Below are 22,228 nucleotides of genomic sequence, written 5' to 3' on the forward strand. Positions count from 1 at the left end.
CCGATGGATTTTCTTAAAAAGGAGCATTACTAATTCTACATTATAAAGTTGCGTTCTTATATAAACTTTTTTCTTAATTAAAGGGAGACAACGCAATAAATCCAATTTCACGCTCAACTCTGTCGGCATGACCATCCGATCCCTCCAATTTCTACATGAAAAAGAAACTTCAATAATTGATGCTGTTACATCTTAGAGAGAAAAACACACACTATTTCTTCCTTGGATTAATTAATGTTATTGCATCTTAGAGAGAGAGAGATTTTGAGTATTCTTCATAGGACAAAACCAAAACCATACTCTCATTTTTTATTTTTTTAAAAAAAGGTGACGTTGTTACCTCTTGGAGAGATAGATTGAGTATCAAGGAATGGAAGAGAGAGAGAGTGAGGGGGTTACCAAGGAGAGAAATGGACGCAAGAGAAAGAGCAGTTCTTTTAAACAATAAAATAAACTTCAAATGCAAAATTACAAATAATTTTAAAAAATATACTTTTTATGCAACTTACCGCAATCTATTTTTTTCCCTCATTTCTTTTTCCAAAATATATTTGTTAGCAAATACCCCCCTAATGCAAAGGTATATTTTTTTGCCCCTTTTTATAAAAAATTTAATTTTGGTCGGACATACATTAACGTAGACATATGTATAGTACCAAACATGGGTTGTGAGACTGTCATGAACCCATTGTTGGATCTCATTTAATTAAAATATATGCCGGATCGCGTTCATTCTCGTTGGGTTGGGAATAAATTGAATTGGAAGTGTATCCTTGTTGTTCTTTTTTTTTTTTATAAAAAAAAGCCAAAATTTTTCATTCTCATGATATCTATACGACCACATCAAAAATATGATCTTGAGGCTCACCACAGCACGATTAATTAAAGGGGCGGCGACGCAGTGAATCCGTCAAAGGAAACCGAAGCAATCGCACGCTCTACTCTATCTACATGACCATCCGATCATTTATTGGACGATAAAAACCTTATGACCACGTAATTGATGTGATGAAATGGATGGTACTCATGGGGTACTTTCACAAGTCAGATTCTCATGGTTTTTTTGGCATGTACTGTTACTGCAGACATCTTCACATTGATCTCGTGCCCTCCAATTTACATGGAAAAGAAACTTCAATAATTGATGCTCTTACATCTTAGACAGAGAAAAAAAAACACACACTCTTGTTCCCTTCGACTAATTAGTGTTCTTGTATGATGAAGAGATTCCTCACATGATGAATTAACACACACTCTTGCTTCCTTGGATTAATTAATGTTATTGCATCCTAGAGAGAGAGAGAAATTTCCATTATTCTTTATTGGACAAAACCATACTCCGTTTTTTTTTTAAAAAAAATCGGTGATGTTACATCTTGGAGAGATATTGAGTATTTCTTAACAGCATTTATGCATTTGTATTGGTAAAAAAGTTTTATGATCCTCTATTTCATTTTATCTCGATGACAAATTTGTTTGGAGAAGTTAGATCATGAAAATAGGGATATTGGTATTCTATTTTGTTTATTTACAAGAAAAGTTTTTCTCTCTCTCCTTATTTTGCCTCATTTCACCTACCCTTTTGACCGATGATGATTCTGAAAAAATAGATAAATAAATTGTTTCATTTACTTGGGATATTCATTTAATGATCTGCACCATTTTGGTGCTACCATCATTCTTTTGGCTACCTAGGATTTTGAACAGAAAGATAAGAGATACAGCATTCCAAAAATATAATAAGGGACAAAATAGATGTGGCATCACATTTTATGGTACAATGGGAACAAAGAGATGATACCAATTATAAAAATTATGGTCATCAATTGTCATCGACAGAAAATTATAAAAAACCCTAATACCACATTTTTATGTAACTTACCCCAACTGAATTTTTTTTCTCTCTTTTTTTCTCAATACAAACTTTTGATGAAAATATCTGTAAGGAAAAAAGTTCATTTTTTTTGACAGAAATGCCCTTCTTGTACATAAAAATCATTTTGGCCAGGTTTGACGTTGATTTTTAAACCCCAGTAGCATATTGTTGGAGCGCACCATCACATTATCATAGCACACAAGTGCCGGACTACCCTAAAACAACTATCAGACCAGAACTGAGTACTGTCGGGCCGCCCTTTATACAGTGCCAAAGTCACCAAATCCAATAACACAGGACTGCTGTCGGACTGTCCTTTGCAACTGTCAGACCGCACTTTATACAACGTCGAAGCCCTACTGCCAGACTAGACTTTACACAGTGTCGGAGCCCTACTGTCATACCACACTTTACACGATGCCGCAACACTACTACTGAACCGCACTTATACAGAGAGGATAGTTTAGGTAGTTTTTTATTTTTTTTATTTTGTTGGGGGTATTTACATAGAAAGTGTATTTTGAGGAAAAATAAAGTGAGAAAAAAAAGTTAGGTTATAAGATAAATTATATAAAAAGTATAATATGGGGTTTTTTATAATTTTCAAAAAAATATAAATTCCAAATAGGCCATAGATATTGGACAGTTCTTTATTGGTAGCATGTGGTGATGCACCTGTACATGTACCACAAATACTTTTTTTTCTTGGAATGTTGCCGGTAAGTTTGTATTAATATAAGGAGACAAACAATTGAAAAGAGGATAAATAAGCAAAGAATCCCTATTTAAAAGAAAGACGCTCCAAAACGCAAATAATCATTAAACCTCAAAGACCTATCTATCTACCGACAAGCTTAGAGGCCTCAATCACCACTTGAAGCAAGCATGGCTTATTTCTTTCTGATCCTTAAGCCCAAGCCCATTAATTCAATACCACTCCAAGCACCATCCCTTAAAAAAAAACACACTTGTTTGGGTCGGCCCGACACCCAAACAACGCCCAGATAGCTAAGTTTGGTGGCAGCATTTAGAGGGAAACCAACAACCAAAATAGGGTTCAAACGACGGGTGCGGTTTTTATAAGGTTGCAATTTTAAACAATTCAATTAAGACGCATTTTAAAATTTTATCATATAATTTTGTTTTAATATATTTTTAGTATTATCTTAAAATCTATTTTCATATTTAATTAAAAAATTTAAAATTTTTAAAAAGGTTAAAATAAAGTAGATCTATAAATATAAATATATGAAAATCTTGAAACTGAACGGACTAAATAATGTGTTGCAAGATGCGCTATTTTTAATACCCAAAAACTTTTTTTTTTTTTTATTATTAAAACTTCCTTTTTTTTTTATTTATATTCATACATGTCAATGAATGATTAGAAGGTTTTTTCAACATTGAAACTAACATTTCCGATGGATTTTTGAGGTGCAGTTCCAACCCTATATAAACTTTTCCCTTAAAAGATAGGGCAAAAGAGGAGAAGGTGGGAGTGTAGCAACAAAGAGAATGAGGTTAGAAATGGAGATCTTACTCCTAAAAGGAGCACAATCCTCACTTCGGCTACCATTTTTTTTTGAACTTTTATCGTGGACAAAAAAACTGTCGTGTGTGCTGTGAGCACCTGCTGCCATTTTTAGTGCACCTTGTGGTTTTGTACACTTTGTATTTCACGAGTCAACCAGTTTCAAAGTAAAGAAGAGAGAGAGAGAAAGAGAGCGTCACTCTCGCTGCAAGAGCAAGAATGCTCAGAACAATACACAGAACATGTAGGCGCTGCCTCCCCACCGTCCCCTTCTCCACTCTATCTCATCCCCTTTTCATAGAAAATACCAAGAAGGAAGACCAACACGAGGACCCTTTCTCTCTCATGAAAGCAGACCCAATTGAGTTATGCTCCCAACTTTGGGTCTCTTCCTTCTCCAATCCCAACAAAACCCTCTCAAATCTCACTGGTTTTCTTAGGAAATTCGATCTCTGGATCCTCGCATATCAGAGGGCTCATGCTGATGAAGTGGGTTCATTCCCGCCTCGCAATGCCATCCATTTTTCCACCCTTAAAGACCTTCTTTCTCTAAGAAACGCTGTTTTGCACTCACAGTATTTGTGGGGCATGAAAATCCGCCATGTATATATTCAATCACCCAGGGAGAGAGAACTGATGAGACCCATTTCAAGGAGAAGGCTAAAGCTGTTGTTGGACTCTGATAAGACCCCATTTCAAGATAGTATTGTTCAAGAAGTTTTGCATATGATCTTGGAACCATTCTTTGAGCCTAGATTTTCTCAGAAATCGTATGCTTTTAGACCAGGCCGAAATGCTCATACCGTTATAAGAGTCATTAGGAGTAATTTTGCAGGATATTTGTGGTTTTTGAAAGGGGATTTGAGCTCTGTTTTCAATAGAATTGAGATAGATGCTTTGGTGGATTGTTTGACAAAGGCGGTTAAGGATCGAAAAGTGATAAGCCTGATAAGATCTGCATTAAAAACTCCTGTTAAAACTGTGAATGAAGAGGATGATAGTAAAAAGTCAAGTATAAGGAAGAAGAGAGAGAAGAAGAAGAAGAAGAAGAAGAAAGGTACAAGTAAGAAGATATTGGATGAGAATGAGCCAAAACCCGACCCTTACTGGTTAAGGACCTTCTTTGGCTTTGCGCCAGAGGAGGCAGCCAAGGTACCCACATGGGGTCATTGTGGAATTCTTGGCCCATTGATTGCTAATATATGTCTCAATGAATTGGATTTCTGGATGGAAAACAAAATTTCGTGTTATTTTCAACCTTCAAGGTGTGATTCTATTTGGAAGAATTCGATAGAGGATGGTAGCCATAATCCTTCATGGCCAGAGTTTGTTCCCACCAGTGGCCCTGAGAAAACAAAGAAAATGGACTATATTCGATATGGGGCGCACATATTAATTGGTATCAGGGGCCCTAGAGAAGATGCCTTAGAAATTAGGAAGCAAATAATGGAATTTTGTGAGAAGGTTTATGGGGTAATGATCGATAACTCGAGCTTAGAAATTGAACATATAACCAGGGGAATTCAATTCTTGGATCACATAATATGTCAAAGAGTAATATACCCCACACTTAGGTATACATCCACTGGTGGGAAGGTTGTTAGTGAGAAAGGGGTTGGTACTTTGTTATCTGTCACTGCAAGCTTACCACAATGTATACGTCAGTTTCGCAAACTTGAATTCGTCAAGGGAGATAGAGACCCCGAGCCATTGCCTTGTACTCCTATGCTCTATGCGAGCCAAGCCCACACCAATTCTCAAATGAATAAGTTTCTTGAAACCATGGCAGATTGGTATCGTTATGCTGATAATCGCAAGAAAGTGGTGGGTTTTTGTGCTTATGTCATTCGAAGCTCTCTAGCCAAGCTTTATGCTGCAAGGTACAGGCTGAGGTCTCGTGCAAAGGTTTACAAGCTTGCTTCTCGAGATCTCAGCCGTCCATTGAAAGAGACAAGTGGAGAGGCTCCAGAATATACTGATCTCTTGAGGATGGGACTTGTGGATGCCATTGATGGTGTTCAGTTTGTTCACATGTCATCGATACCCACTTGTGATTACACCCCATTTCCTACGAATTGGATTCCAGATCATGAGCGTTTGTTACATGAATATACAATGTTACAGAGCCCTAAATACTTTTGTCACTTGCGTAGATCAATAAAACAGCAGGGCGTAAGAGTGCCCCAAGAAGACCTAGCTAGACTTGTTTGGGAGTGGAAGGTTAAAGCGACTCTAAGTGGACAAAGCTCGAAAGTTGGTAAACAATCTCCTGAAATTTCTGAGGTAGTTGACATATGCCGAAGTGGGATTAACCATTTAGATGATTCTTCTTGTGGGTGAGATGGAGTCTGATTTTGTTTGAGAATGCTAGAATAGACCATTTAAATATTCCATTGGGCAGAAGATCGTCAATATTTATGGAAAAAAAGGCATTGGAAAGAAGGAGCTCATAGTATTTATTAAAGGAAAAGCATTGGAAAGGAGGAGCTTATTTTAGCATCTGTGGAAGCAAGCCATGGAAGGCTGGTTATATGATGTGAACAAGTGTTTATTTGGTGCTGATTCATTTAGTTGTAACAAAGTAAATAACATACAACATATGATTGTTATTGCCCCTTCTCTTTCTTTGATCAACATGTTTTATAATTTTAAACAGATTTTGTTTTTTCTTTTCCCTTATGGATATTAGTATAAGCCAAAAGGAGATTTGCTTATCCAAATTGCACGCAAGTTTTAATAATATGGCATAAATTAGTAGGGCTATGCTTATTTATGTCTGTTCATAGTCATTGTAGTCGTTGCTCAAGGATATCTTTTGTTATTTTCTATTTTATGCTGCTCAGGTGTTACCACACATGTTATCAACAGATACTCTCATCATGTTTTTCATGAGTTGCTCATCTCTCCAGTTGCCATACCTAGTGGAAACTGGGTTGCTATTTAATATGTCAAGTTTGCTGCTAAAGAATGCATATTATCCAGGATACAAAACATTCCATTAGCAATTAATAGAAGGTTAATGTTTCACTTTGCTCATTATACCCTAACACATGGGTTTATTTCACCGTTCACCGTTATATATTGAATCTAAATTTTCTTTTCCAAGTAGAGTGTTCCTTGTGTCAGGCAAACAGCTGAGTTATACTAGCATTGGACCTAATGAAATGCTTCCCTTCCCAGGGCTTCTTTGATAACTATGCTCTCTTGATCTAGCTGATAGGCGTGCATAGCCTAAAATTGAAGTGATTGATTAATGAGCCAAAAGGTAGTTGTTAAAGGGTAGCGTAACGAAGGACCGATCATTGAGAGGCTTGTCAGTCTTTCTAGGGTGTAGCGGTAGCCAATTAGACTGTACTCTCTAAGACTCCAGTGCATGTTTTATTTAGTAGCCATGTGTAGAGATTTGGACAATTCATCTCTGGTTTATGAGGATGATAACCTTTGTTTTACATGGTAAAGCATACCCTATAGTAATCTATGGTTGCCTTTTGTTACGATTCGTTGCGTTCTATTTTTTATATTCGTGCTCTGGTTAATTCATTTATTTTGAGGGCCTTTACATTTATTTATATTATTTTATGTAGGGCTATGCTTATTTATGTCTGTTCATAGTCATTGTAGTCTTTACTCAAGGATATCTTTTGTTAGTTTCTATTTTATGCTGCTCAGGTGTTACCACACATGTTATCAACAGATACTCTCATCATGTTTTTCATGAGTTGCTCATCTCTCCAGTTGCCATACCTAGTGGAAACTGGGTTGCTATTTAATATGTCAAGTTTGCTGCTAAAGAATGCATATTATCCAGGATACAAAACATTCAATTAGCAATTAATAGAAGGTTAATATTTCACTTTGCTCATTATGCCCTAACACATGGGTTTATTTCACCGTTCGCCATTATATATTGAATCTAAATTTTCATTTCCAAGTACAGTGTTTCTTGTGTCAGGCAAACAGGTGAGTTATACTAGCATTGGACCTAATGAAATGCTTCCCTTCCCAGGGCTTCTTTGATAACTATGCTCTCTTGATCTAGCTGATAGGCTTGCATAGCCTAAAATTGAATTGATTGATTAATGAGCCAAAAGGTAGTTGTTAAAGGGTAGCGTAACGAAGGACCGATCATTGAGAGGCTTGTCAGTCTTTCTAGGGTGTAGCAGTAGCCAATTAGACTGTACTCTCTAAGACTCCAGTGCATGTTTTATTTAGTAGCCATGTGTAGAGATTTGGACAATTCATCTCTGGTTTATGAGGATGATAACCTTTTGTTTTACATGGTAAAGCATACCCTATAGTAATCTATGGTTGCCTTTTGTTACGATTCGTTGCGTTCTATTTTTTATATTCGTGCTCTGGTTAATTCATTTATTTTGAGGGCATTTACATTTATTTATATTATTTTATGTAGGGCTACGCTTATTTATGTCTGTTCATAGTCATTGTAGTCTTTACTCAAGGATATCTTTTGTTAGTTTCTATTTTATGCTGCTCAGGTGTTACCACACATGTTATCAACAGATACTCTCATCATGTTTTTCATGAGTTGCTCATCTCTCCAGTTGCCATACCTAGTGGAAACTGGGTTGCTATTTAATATGTCAAGTTTGCTGCTAAAGAATGCATATTATCCAGGATACAAAACATTCAATTAGCAATTAATAGAAGGTTAATATTTCACTTTGCTCATTATGCCCTAACACATGGGTTTATTTCACCGTTCACCATTATATATTGAATCTAAATTTTCATTTCCAAGTACAGTGTTTCTTGTGTCAGGCAAACAGGTGAGTTATACTAGCATTGGACCTAATGAAATGCTTCCCTTCCCAGGGCTTCTTTGATAACTATGCTCTCTTGATCTAGCTGATAGGCGTGCATAGCCTAAAATTGAATTGATTGATTAATGAGCCAAAAGGTAGTTGTTAAAGGGTAGCGTAACGAAGGACCGATCATTGAGAGGCGTGTCAGTCTTTCTAGGGTGTAGCGGTAGCCAATTAGACTGTACTCTCTAAGGCTCCAGTGCATGTTTTATTTAGTAGCCATGTGTAGAGATTTGGACAATTCATCTCTAGTTTATGAGGATGATAACCTTTTGTTTTACATGGTAAAGCATACCCTATAGTGATCTATGGTTGCCTTTTGTTACGATTCGTTGCGTTCTATTTTTTATATTCGTGCTCTAGTTAATTCATTTATTTTGAGGGCATTTACATTTATTTATATTATTTTATGTAGCATAACAATGGGTCGAGAATGGGGTTGGGGTTGGGGTCGTGGTGGTAGCACCTCCTAAGCCCCAGCTAAGGTCTAGGCTTCTACTCTCACCTAACATATTGAGAAACAACTAACTTATTCAAGAACAGGTAGGGGCTCGTTATCCCCTCTGAATCCCCCCCCCAAAAAAAATGCATGGGGGCAGGAGTGATAGACATATGCTTGAGACTTTAAATGGTATTCTTGTTCAGATGTATATCAGTCTTGTATTGCGTGTATGTATTTTCCTAATTACCTTTGAATAGTATTCTTGTTAAGATATATATCAGTCTTGTGTTGAGTCTGTGTATTTTCTAATTGTACATGCGTATTTATGTACTTTGTACAAACTAGCCATCTGTTCTTATGGAATTAATCAATTAGGATTCTGTCTAAGTTTCTATTATTCTATCATGGAATCATAGCTGGGTTAATGGACATCATTGCATTCAGTGATCAAGCTGGTTCTCAAAGTCAAGTGAAGCACTTATGATTATGATGTCAAATTGAAGATTTCAGTCCTGTATATGGGCCAGATCCTATATGACCAATATAAGGGTTAACTTTCTGAGGTATATCGTTAACATGGCTAACATTGTTCCACATAATAGCATTGAACAAAAATTGTTTATCAGTTTGAAATTTCATCTCTATGGTATTTCTATCGCTATAAATGTAGAAAAGATGGAATGGGGGACTTGAACTGATATTCAAAGGGGAATTGCCATTTCAGCATATATTTTATTTGAGGATTGCTATGCTAGTTCAAAGCTTAATGATGGTTAATTTTGTTGGAGATGAAAGGTCAAGTTTGATGATGTGGAAATATAAATAATTTTGTAATAATAAAGTGAAATCTAGGATGTTCGTTATAGTTTGAATTTTGTAATTTACATGAAAAGTAATAAAGTTGGAGAAGTTGGCAAAGAGAAATAAAATTACAAATTTGATGGCAATTTCTCCAATCACTTTTGGTCAATGTGGAATCAATGTGATGTCGACGATTATCATACTGAAGACCTGTAATATCTAGGGCAGGAGCAATCATTAAATAGAAGAACAAAGCAAGAATTTGAATGGAAATCGAGGAAGTTACCTACAATTTTTGTGATTTATGAATCTCTTTGAGAAATAATGGAGGTAAGAGGCTGTTTAACATCTTCATTAAATGCTAATTTGGGTTATGCGTTTTGACCTAGAACAGTGCTTTGGGCTGTTGCACTTAAGCAGTGAGAGCCATTCGAGATACTGGTAAATGTCCCTTTTATGGTATATTTGATGGGATTTTGCCTCTCTCTTTGTTTGTGCTGAAGCCACCAGGCATGTTCCATACTCCACAACACTCGTTGCTCTTCGAGATGAATTAGAATATTCTTTACAGTGTTTCAAAAAGCAGTCTGCCCAGCGGGTAGGTGGTCCATGGGGCTTGGGAGCATCACTTAGGCCTAGGTACCAAAAAGAGGCGGAAAACTGGGTGCCTACCTAAGCGCCCAGGAACCGGGCACCGGGCGGTCGCCTAGGGACTCGCCCCTCTCAAAGGCAGAAAAGCCACTCGGTAGAGGCATTCAGGGACTCGCCCCGCCCAGAGGCAGAAAAGCCACTACGTAGGGGCATTTTGTGTCATTTGTTTTTTATACTAAAGGACCAAAAATGTGGGTTTTAAGTTCATTTGAAACCTAAAACTCATTAGAGCCCATTTTAGAGTGAGAAAACCCCCAAAAAATTAGTTTTTGGTGATTTCTCTAATATCGAAGGGTTTTTCAAAGTTATGATAAATTGATCAAAACATCACCCATTGATATTAGATTTAATTTTTATGTTTTATAAATCTATTGGAGGGTTTTTAGAATATTTTAAGTCCTTAGAAGCATCTTTGATGTGGAAGTTTGGAGATTGAACAATCAAAGTAAGTGATTGTTGTTTATTGCTTGTATAAGTTGTAGGGGATCTCATAGGAGTAGTGATCCCGGTTGGAAATATGGCTACAACCCAGATCGTAATGCTAAAAATTGTATAAGATGCATGTTTTGGGAAAAGGATACAAAAGGGGGCCATACTCCGGTTCAAGAAACATATTGCCAGTATCAGGGGGGATGTTGTCCTGATGTTGTTAAAGAAGAAATAACCAATTTTTTTAGTAAGGTAAAAATGAAAAAAGGTGAGAGACATAAGGCTGCTTTTTTTATTGCTACATGGTTTTATGAGGCGAACATTCTTTTCAATTCCTCTCGCCTAAGCAGCTTCTATGCCTTGGTAGAGGCAATTGGCCAATTTAGGCTTGAGATGAAACCCCAACCCCATATGAGCTTTCAGAGCCTCTTTCGAAAAAAGCGGTATCACAAGGATGCTATAGAAGTTTAGAAGGATGCATGGGCTCAGTATGAAATTTCTATTATGATTGATGTTTGGAGTGAGAAGAGAAGAAGTAAGATGAATTTGCTTGTGAATTGTCATTTAGGGACTGTTTTTTTTTTATGTCTATTGATGTATCTGATTATATCCATGATGCCCATTACATATTCCAAGTTATTGATAAGGGAATCAAGGAGGTTGGGGAGCATCTTGTTTTACAGTTTGTCATAGACAATGCTGCTCCTAATGTTGCTGCTGCTAATTTGTTCACAGACAATGTTGCTCCTAATGTTGCTGCTGCTAATTTGTTGCGCAAAGATTATCCTAAAATCTTTTATACACCATGTGCAGCACATTGTATAGACCTCATGCCTGAGGCTCTTGGCGGTTTAGCCGAGATATTAGGTATAGTGAAGAAGGCAAAGTCAATTACGAATTTCACTTATAGCCATCATGTCACCCTTAGCATGATGCGTAGATTTACAAAGAAAAAAGAGATTGTGAGGCTTGGGTCACGAGATTTGTGACCTGGTACTTATGTCTAGATAACATACATTTGAGAAGAGTGGAATTGAGGTAGATGTTTACCTCGGATGACTGGAGAGCATGCATGTGGTTCAAGGATCAGGTTGGGAAGAGGGTGAGCGATATTATATTTTCTAAAGCTTTTTGACGAGGGATGAAGGGCGCTCTTAATGTATTTTTTCTTCTTGTCAAAGTCCTTCGCATGGTTGATAGTGACAATACTTCTATAGGCTACATATATGAGGCTATGGAGAAATGCAAGAGAGAGAGAGAGCCCAAAATTTTGATGATGATGAGAACTGTTATAAGCTTGTTCAGGAGATTATTGATGAGAAGTGGGATAAGCAGCTACATCGGCCATTGCACGCAGCTGGTTATTATTTGAACCCAACTTTTTTTTTATGTTGACAATGATATACACACAAATGACTGGATTTAATAAGTGTGTAGATGTGTTAGTCCCTGATTCGGATATGTGCTGATGAGCTGATAAAGTGGAAGTGCTCATTAAAGTCTTTTGGGAGTCCAATGGTGATGAGGCAAATGATCAAAATTGATCCAGGTAGTAATAATATTCTTAAGTTCATCAAGTTCAAGTAATCAAGTTTCGTTTTTATAATTCTATTATTTATTTATTGTATATCTTTGCCACCAATTGGTGGAGCCAACATTGGTGTAGTTCTCTAAATTTACAAAAGTTGGCCATTCAAATATTAAAGCTAACCACTTCCTCGTCTGATTGTGAGCACAATTGGAGTACTTTTGAAGGAGTAAGGATAATTTGTATAATTGTATTAGTAATTTAGTACTTTAGTAATTAGTTTTGATTGTATTGTGGTATTATTATTAGATATTTAATCATTTTAATTATTTAATATTTATATGAATTGGTTTCATTTGATTTTGTTAGCTTCTTGCAAAGAAAAGAAACATGCTTGAATCCAAGAGGCTCGATGACCTAGTCTATGTCAAGTATAATTGATTCTTGAAGGATAGGTTTGCTAAGAGAGATTGGATAGATCCCTTAGATCAAAAAATATGGACAATACTATGGAGTGGTTGGTTGATGATGATGAGGTCGAAGGGCATGAAGGATTGACATGAGACATGGTCATGGATGCTTCAAGGACATCAGTCGCTCCTAGGGCTACTAGATCTTCTGTACAGAGGATGAGGGTGGAGGAAGAAGAGGCAAATTCAGAAGAGACGGAGGAGGATGACCAATATGTCGAGGAGGGTGACGACTCCGATGCATATGATGCAAATGCAACCGACCCTACTTTTTCTGATGATGAATGATGATTAAACTTTGAACATTGATTGAAGATTCTTTTGAGTCTTCAAGTATTACTTTCATTTTTGTTTTATTCTTCTTGGTTTTGTATCGTGGATAGTAGATTTGTAGCTCCACTGGTTTGGTATTGGGTAACTTTGGTTTGGTAATTTGGTTGGTAAATTTCAAGTGTTCATTGGATATGGACCGACTTATGGTTATATGTATGGAGTGTGTGCTAATGTGTAGTATACTTTTGAATTTTGATGTGTCTTAAATACCTAATTCTTATATTTTATACAATATATATACTGTTAGAGACTATAGAGTCCTTTTTTGTTTCAATTGGGCTGCTCAAGTTTTGGGCGCCCACCTAGGCGCTGTGTGTTTTGGAACCCCCAGGCTGCCTAGGATCCACCTAGCGCTTTTTGAAACACTGATTCTTTATGTCATTGCAGCTATAGAGGGTTTTCCTTGAATCTGCCAAGTGCAGAGCCTATTATTGCACAACCATGCTAAGGTATCTTACTCAACGCATTATGCTTTTGTTTTTAAATTTGGCTCTACTATTTGAAATACTTACTCAGAGACTCAAAGCAGAATGAACAATGCATTTAGACTGGATATGTAACACAATATTTGGATTTGGAGGTGATCCAGAATCAACATCAGAGCCAGCCCAATCTAGAATGCAGTAGGAGAGAATAGTGTCACCAAATATGAGAATGAACAAGTAAGTAGCTAAACAACTGCGCAAAGCATAATGCTTGATGCATTTAGTCACATCCGAGTGAGCGTGTATGAATTGATGCATGAACTAATCAGCTTGGTGGATTGATTAGCATCATATTTATAAGCATGATGAGCCTTAATGTGTCTATAGCCAATATGCAAAATGATGCTTGAACATGGAACTTCTCTATGTGCTACATGTACATAGGACATGGCAAGCAATAAGCATGACAAAGAGGTGCAGGACACTGTGTTCCAGTGCCAAATAGTTAAAACTATTTTGTGTACTATCATATATAGGAGCTTCTTTAGCTTCCCTAGTTGACATCATTCTAAATTCGGTCATATGGAAAAATTAGGTCCAAGGACTTTTACATACTAGTTCATTCAAAGTACACATGATTGACTGAATGGACTATAGTCTTTGGATGCCAAATGATCCTAGAAACTCTACCAGAAACTGATGTGAGATTTTTTGTTAACGTCATAGTGTGGACCTGGTCACTATGTATAAAATCTGGCTCCCAGCTCCTTCCATAGGTCCACAATCACATGATGGAGAATAGACATCATCATCATCAGAGTTATTTGGGGTTGGCTACACCAATTCTATTTCGCCTTTCAATATTCATGATAAGATGTGGTAAAGTTTTACACTGGCTGCCCTACCTAACACAACCCTCCTCCTTTATCCGGGCTTGGGACCGGCATGACTGGCTTCGGACCGACAATGGTGGAGTTATAGTGGAAAATAAACATAAAAAGGAAAATGAGAAACCCTTCCGAGTGGCTAATAGATCAATTCTTTGGCAGCCAATGTACCAAAAATGCAATGGGTACAAACAGATTGCCACAAGTTGTGGGACTCAAGTATGAGTGACTGGCAGAGTCGTGGCATCACCATAGATGACCTTTAAAATTATATATGGATTAAGATCAGGAAACACAAATGGGTCTTTTGCTAACTAGAAAAATACACCCAAATCAGGAAACATAGACTCAACATTGTCATATGAATTGAAAGAGACCACAGATCAAGATCTGGGCTTGGGTTTAATTAGTTAATGTGTTTGATTATTGCTACACCTACACTAAATCCTGTTTAAATCCTACTGCTGTAACTTCTAAATAAATGGACATCTCAAATCATGAGTCCGCTCCTGATTCTTTGATACGAGTGGATGAGGCAATGTTTAGCATTGTGGACCTCTCTACATAGATATGAAGGGGCTTAAGAGAGAGAAGTCCTCTTAAAAGCGTCGATGTAATTGGACAAATATTAAGGCTCCATTGGATAGCATCATTCGCCCAAAATCTATTATTAGTTCACCACATTCACTAATGTTTGATATGCTCTATTTTAATGTTCATAATTTTATATAATATAAGATTTCATTTTCTGAAGATAGGTGTAATGATTTTGATGATTTATTTTCAGTTACTAAAGTCACTTTCATTTGCCATGAAATGGAACATGGAAACGTTTAATCAATTCAGTAGAACTACCTGATTTGGGGATAAAATTTTTATTGAAAGGTCATTCATTTTTTTTTTTTAAAAAACAATTTTTTTGGCATCCCAAGTCTTTGTCAAAGATTAATGCTCATTTGAAATGGTAAGTTTTCTCTAGCTGCCATATGAACATTGTTATTTTGGTTGAGTTTCTTAAGGTGCAATTGTAACAACATATATTGACTAAGACTGGTAGTATCATTAGGATGAAAATGAGTAGAAGAGAAATATTTAAACAATTCTGCATAGTTTACATCCATTAAAAGGTTGATTAGTCAATTTATCATGATTATTTTATATTTGTGACACAATAATAAAATGCAAAGTATGGCTTTTGGCCTTTCAGAATGTTAATGTTTTTTATTCCTGATTTGACATAATAAGAGAAAAGCATGTCGTTATTTAGTAAACTGCTTATATATCGAAAGATAATAAAAGAATATTTGACCTTTTCTGTCTCTCTTGAACCAATGTTCCAAAATTAACCCATCTGGATGGGGAATTGTTGAACACATGCCAATTATGAGTGGGAATGGGCTGGTTCATTATTGTATATTATATGATGGTCCACATTAAATCACATAAGTTAAAAAGTATATCTGACTAGTTCTTGGGGTCCCGTAGTAAGTTTTTAGGGTTCGACCCCTGGCCCAACCTCTTTTTGACCTTTTGAACTAGCTCTTTTTTTTTTTTATAAATCCAGGCTAAAGGGCTCAGTGTAAATAAAAAAAGTGTTGCAATAGGAGCAATCAAACCTGCATCATTTTTTTTTTATGTTGTTAACATTGTATAGATGGAATTAGGATTACAAAAACATACGAAAACAAAGGCAAGCCAAAAGTCACCAAGAGAAGTGACAACTGGATGCAACTAGCAAAAGAAAACAAAAAGGGGTGACACGTGCGGACAGAAAGGAAAAAAGAAAAACAACCAAAAGAGAAGGGAAGAGGATAAAAGGCAGCAGTTGATCCGTTATCGTGGTGGTAGGGAAGAGACAGCTCCCAGTTTCGCTAGCTCATCTGCGACGTGGTTGGCTGCCCTCCAAGTATACGTCCATGAGACTAGAATACACCTGAAAAGGTCAAAAATCTTATCAAAGAATGCCCGGAGTCTCCATGGAGGTGTGGAGGTGCTAGAGCCCCAAGAGATGACTTTCTGAGAATCCCCTTCTACTAGGAGAGAGACAAGGAGTCGTAGCATCTGAGTCCTTCGAGGAGGGCTCAGGTTTCCGCCTCTTTAGAGTCAGCAACCCCTATTGGAAGTGAGTAGGCCAATAAGGTGATGCCCTCGGAATTTTTAAAAATTCCTCCAAAGCCAGTTGAGCTTGGATTTCTTAGAGAGGAGCCATCGAAATTGAGTTTGATGGTACCCCTCTCGGGAGGGCCTCCATTGTGCCGGGCGTGGTACCCTCTTCGGTTGGCGGACGAGGATATTGATCTAGTTAGTTCGGAAGTCGACTACCCGTATGAGTTTGAAGTGTTTGTTGTTTGTGCTCCAGAATATGACCGAGCCTTGAATCGTGTCCTTGGTCTTATGCAAGGGGAGACATGACACCTTGGAAGATCCTGTTGTTGCGTTCCTTCTAGATGGTCCAGAGGGTTTCAACTACTGTAGCTTTCTAAAGTAAGGTCCCTCGATTGAGGCCAGGGGAGGAAAACCGAGAGATTGTAGAAGTGTGTGACGCTTTCTTGAGTTATCCATTCCCAATGGAACCAGTGGAGTATAAATGCCCAAATAGAGGCTGCGAATGGGCATTGAATGAACAGATGGTCGATGGTCTCCTCTGCCGCTGGGCACATCACACATCAATTTGGTGTTGGGGTGCCCTTGCCTGAATTTGGTCAATGGTGAGTATTCTACCCCCCAAGGTTAGCCAGTTGAAGAACTGGATTATAGGGGGGAAAAGTGAATTCCAAGCTTTAGGAATGGAGTGGTGACAAGTGACAGTCTCGGTGGGAGATCTAGACAAAGTGCGGAAGAGGGAGCTCACCTAGAAGACCCCTGAGGATGAAGGTGACCAAAAGATGTGATCCTTCCCTCTGGGTAGAGTGGGGGAGGAGGATGACATAGAAGAGAGTTCTAGGAAGGTCTGTACTTTAGATTTGCAAAGAGGTCGGCGTAGGTCAGGATTCCAAGCTCTCGGGGAGGACCAAACCTCCATAGGGCATGATGCCACCATCATCGCCCTTATCCCCAAGATAGAAGGAGCAAATGTTTATCATTTTAGAAAGTAAAAGATACACTGGCCATTATGCTCGTCTTTATTGAGTGATTAGAAATGCAAATTTAGAGTAGACTTAGGTGGGTTGGCCATATGTGGCACCGACCAAGTGCAGTACCTGTTAGAAGGTACGAGTTAGTGCAAGTGGAAGGGCTGAAAAGGACAAGGGTAAGGCCCAAAAGGACGTGGTTGGAAGTAGTCCAAAAAGATATGGGGACTTATGGCCTCACTGAGGGTATGACCTTTAATAGAGCAGAATGGTGGAGCAAGATTTGTGTAGCCGACCCCAATTAATTGGAAAAAGGCTATGATGATAATGATGATACAAATGTTTATTTGTTTCTCACCCCTCCCCCTCCCCCCTCTCTCTCTCTCTCTCTCTCTCTCTCTCTCTCTCGCTCTCTCGTGGACCGCCATTATAGATCATAATCAATGGGTGAATGATCTACCCCATTGATCCCTTTTTTGAAACACTGGTTCGAGCATTAGCAGTCTCCAATTTCATTTCTTCTTTTGGGTAAAGTACAAAGGGATTTTACATTCAGGGCATGTTTGTTTAGAGGAAGGTTCTTCTCTAAAAAAGAACGTTCCCCATTACTGTACCACTTCCGCATTTTATGTACATGGAGTGCTACAGTCAAAGGAACTCAAACCTTTGTCATTAAGTTCGCCTTTCTCTTTAAAATGGGGAATGTTTAACTTCCGTGGGGAACCATGGAAGATAAACATTCAGAACATTTGCGTGATAAATTTGTCCCAACAAGGCTCCCCCTTCTTTCGTTCGAGCCCTAGTCTCGTGCGAAACCCTAGCCACCCTAGCCTCCCTTTTTCCTCCCTCGTGCGAAACCCTAACCAGGTACGTCTCCCCCTTCTCTCTCTCTCTCTCATCTGCTCTCTCACTTCCTCTTTGCCTTTGCTCTCTCTCTCTCTCTCTTTCTCTTCTCTAAACCTCCCAAACTCTTCTCTCTCATCTCATCTGCTCTCTCTGTCATCTCCTCATGCCCCAATAAACTTCTACATTTCAGGCTCTCTATATGTAAAGTTGTTGGTTTACTCGTTAGCTGAATGAATACATAATCAAAAACAAATTTCAGCGCCGAAATGAAAACCTAACGAGCATTTTAGCAGCACGTTGGTAGCTCTATGGTTCTTCAGGTTCATCCATTGGCATTGGGGTCGAGCGCCTCCTTTTTCTGCTTATTGGTCTTATTCTTATCATTACTATTGAGGTAATTAAGCCACCTCCTCACTTTTTTTTTATTTGTGCGAATTGGAATTAAATGCTATCAAATTTTCATTCTAGTTCTAGGGCAAATCAGAATTCTTTTCCCACTCTGTTATTGTCTCTCAATCAATTACTTTGATTTCCATTTCTATTCCTATATAAGTTTCTAGTTGCCAAAATTTATAAAGGGCTACTATGTTTGTTCAGTTTTTTATTTTTTTCAATTTGTCCTCCTTATTTTGTTGTGTTGGTTTTTATAAATTCATGTCAGATTGCAGGCTGTCGTAATTGATGCACAACAGTTGAAAGTTTTTTATTTCTTAACTTCTGTGATATTATTTTAAAATTCCTTTCTTAGTTATAAATAGGTTGTTCTGGTTATATGTGTGTTTAATGGAATATAATTCATATATTTAGTTTTTTCTTTCTTTTTTTAATTTTCCCCTTTTTCTTTTATTTTTCCTCTGTTCTGAAGTGCTTGGCTCTTTACTATGAAATGGAAAGAACTATTATATAACCTGAGACAAAACCTGAATGATTTCATTTTAGGCAATGTTTTGCTTCTCTCATTCTTGGTTCACGATTGATTTTGACCTTGTCTTTTCCTTCTTTTTTTTTCTTTTTCCTTTTTGTTTTTGTTTGTTTTGTGAGTGTGCACATGTGCATGTGCATGTGCGTATGTGTGTGTGAAGCATGGGATCAAAGGTTTGAATCCTGCATAGGATTAAAGGTTTGAATCCTGCATAGGATTAAAGGTTTGAATCCTAGCTCACCCACTCAAATGAAAAGGCAAAACCTTATTTTTTTAAAGGTAAAGGTGAAAAATTTTCTTGATCGTTCACGCCAATTTACCAATAGAACCCATTTTGCTTCTGTTTTTTCTATGAAAGATAGTGGCTGGCCTTTTCTTTCCTTGGATAATCAAATTATGTGCATGTCTTGTACTTTGGGACTGCATAGATTTTTGTTGTAAAGTGTCTTAAATTGGGTCCCATAAACAAATGCTCGCACACATCAATGAAGACCCTCCCATTTGCCCTAAATCAAGCACAAATAACTTGTTGAGGATTCATTGAGCCTTATTCAAACTTCTTTTGCTTCTTAATGTGGTCAAATTCCATAGATAAAGGGACCATTTCCTTACTCTATTTTGTACCTGCATCATTGGGCTCACTTACTCTTAGTCCATTATGCTTTTTATTTTTCACAAAATATGCTGAATACACATATTTCAGCAATCCTACCTTTTTATTGAAAGACATGTTATGTGATAACCATGTAGAATCCCATCTGTAAAAGTGCCTCATCAGTTGCACTTCCCTTGTAAATGGATGAGACAGTACCCTACACCATCTCATCTAGTTGCTCAAGTAAATGCTTCTTATCTCAGGCATACATTTTTAGATGCATCAATACACCCCATGAATAATACCTTTGTGATTCAATCATCAACAAACTCATCTATGCTTTTACTTTGGTGACTTGGCAAGGCAACCTTATAAGCCTTCTATAGCTCCTACATATTTTTTCTCTACTCTCCTTGGTCAAGTAGTTAACTGATAATTCTAGAAGATACCTGGAGCTTCATTGCTGCCGCAGTTCATACCCTTTATCTAGGTATTAAATGGTTTTGGGAGTGGCATTATCATTGCTCTCTCACCTTTTATATGATAGTTGGGAGTTTCTTACTTGGATTTTGGGTTAGCTAATAGATTATGGGATCAACAGTCATAGCTATCTCATCATCTCATATATGCATTTTCTATGGTTCTTTATGTCTAGAAAAGCTTTAATGGCATATGGTCTATAGGCTTTGCTGGATCAAGGAATGAATTATGTTGGAAACTGCATTATCTTATCCTGTCCACAATCAACCCCTTCTCTCTGAAGATTATGCTATTTTTTTTTTTTAATATCTTATCTTGACAAGGTTGTTTCCTTTGGTAGGGATGCCACTTCTCGCAACATCATCTCGCCAGAGGGCAAACGAATTCCATACATCATATATGTCAAAGGTGGATTGGTTGTTCATTCCTTACCCAAAGTAGGTGGGACAGGGAGTGAGTTAGCAGGAGAAGCTTGAAGTAAATAGGGCCCATAGGTGCCTCCCTGCCGATTTAAGGGAAATAAAAATTGATGAGTGAATTAGTAGGAGAAGCTTGAACTAAGTAGGGCCCATAGGTGCCTTTATGCCGATGTAAGGGAAATAAAAATTGATGAGTGAATTAGCAGGAGAAGCTTGAAGTAAGCAGGGCCCATATGTGCCTCCCTGCCGATTTAAGGGAAATAAAAATTGATGTTTCTTATGTGCAAGTTTAAATTCATGATACCATTTTATCCCCAAATTTCTTGTGTGCGTAGTTTGAGTTTAATGTGAATCTTTTCTCTATTGCCTTTGACCCCTACATGTGTTTTGTTGCTATGAATATCTTGTTTGACCCCTGGCTGCACTTTGATGTATATGTTACTATGGCATTCTTTCGTTAATTATGGAAAAAAATAAATGAGGAAAGAGGCATCCACTGAATCTTATGCATTGCTCATTAGTAATGTGGATCCTTATTTGATGTTTCCTAAACATCGGCAATATGATTTCCTAGTATGCTCTTGTTTTTGTCAGGGACTATGCGGACTTCTCTTCTCTTTTGGGTTTCACTATTAGTATTTTTTCCTTGATAGAATTCATGGAATGAGAGGTGAAGTTTGGTGAATGCAGGGAAATATGAGAAGACAAAATCAATATGCAAGCTCTGCTGTCAATCCAATGGTAGTCGCTCAAATGCAATACATGGCTGCTCAGAATGCATCATGGTAGGGTTATGAATCCTTATTCTGGCAAGCCAGATGGATCACCCTTGGATGAAGAATAAAAGTTTGTCATCAAAGGCTGAACCCCTGTGGCAGTGGTATGGCGATGACTTGAAAGGACATGGTTCATTGGGTGAATGGATATGTTGTATATATAGATACGGATAGTAATTGTGGTGGTCTTTACTGCTAGGGTACTTTATGCTATGTAATTTATGTGCAATGTTATAGTTTTATTTTCAACAATCGTCGACATCGGAGGGAGTATCGAAAATGGACCTTAAAATAATCTAAAAAAGGATCTGAACATTGTAATATGTTATCATGTTACGGTTTGTCTTTTCTCCAGGAATTTGTTTTTATTGGACATATACTGATATATAATGATCAATTTATTACATGAACAACCAGATAAGAGCAAACTGGCAAAACTGCTTTACTTGTTTCTCATTTATTTTGCTTGTATGTGTGGGGGTGTGAACAAGGGCATCCAAAACTGTCTCATCATTTCTCTCTTCATTTTTTTTGCTATTAATGGTTCTACTTTTGCCAACAACCTATGCAACTTGGTGGGTTGTCATGTTAGATTAGTTGTCGGTATATGCAACTCGACTCATCTTAATGCATATGGCAAGTGCTACTCTTGAAATGCTGTTATTTATTTATAATAGTAGTCAGAGACTCGTGTTTACATGAGAATAGATCTTTTTAACAGTTTTGTGCATTATTGTAGGGTTATGATCATCATTCAATTCCAATTTACAAGTTAATGATGATAGTTATGGCTGTTATCAAACTATTAATTCCCTTCTACTTCCAAAAAAAAAAAACTATCATCCTTTTTATTCTATATAAACGCCACATTATTGAAGGCATCTCTTTTGGGAAAGGGAGAGGAAGAGTACGACGACTAAGTC

General features: G+C 37.4%; 1 protein-coding gene across 3 annotated transcripts; it reads left to right on the forward strand.

The window, feature by feature from the left end:
- The first annotated feature begins 3,351 nt into the window (after positions 1-3,351).
- LOC110006728 (nuclear intron maturase 1, mitochondrial) lies at positions 3,352-21,718 on the forward strand. Of its 3 annotated transcripts, none has more exons than XR_016043276.1 (2): positions 3,352-5,988; positions 21,220-21,718. XR_016043276.1 is itself a non-coding variant. In XM_020663499.2 (2 exons), exons 1-2 carry the CDS (start codon positions 3,627-3,629, stop codon positions 21,316-21,318), a joined length of 2,163 nt encoding a protein of 720 aa, XP_020519158.1. In that variant the 5' UTR covers positions 3,352-3,626; the 3' UTR covers positions 21,319-21,718. The 3 variants fall into 3 exon arrangements, 2 of the variants coding, with proteins under 2 accessions (XP_020519158.1, XP_088706412.1); XM_020663499.2 differs by having other exon boundaries at positions 3,352-5,690; XM_088850286.1 differs by having other exon boundaries at positions 3,352-5,664.
- The last annotated feature ends 510 nt before the right edge of the window (positions 21,719-22,228 follow it).

This window comes from Amborella trichopoda, chromosome 10, assembly GCF_054954075.1.
Source record: "Amborella trichopoda isolate Santa Cruz 75 chromosome 10, AtrichopodaSantaCruz75HAP2 v2.0, whole genome shotgun sequence".
Lineage (NCBI taxonomy): Eukaryota > Viridiplantae > Streptophyta > Magnoliopsida > Amborellales > Amborellaceae > Amborella > Amborella trichopoda.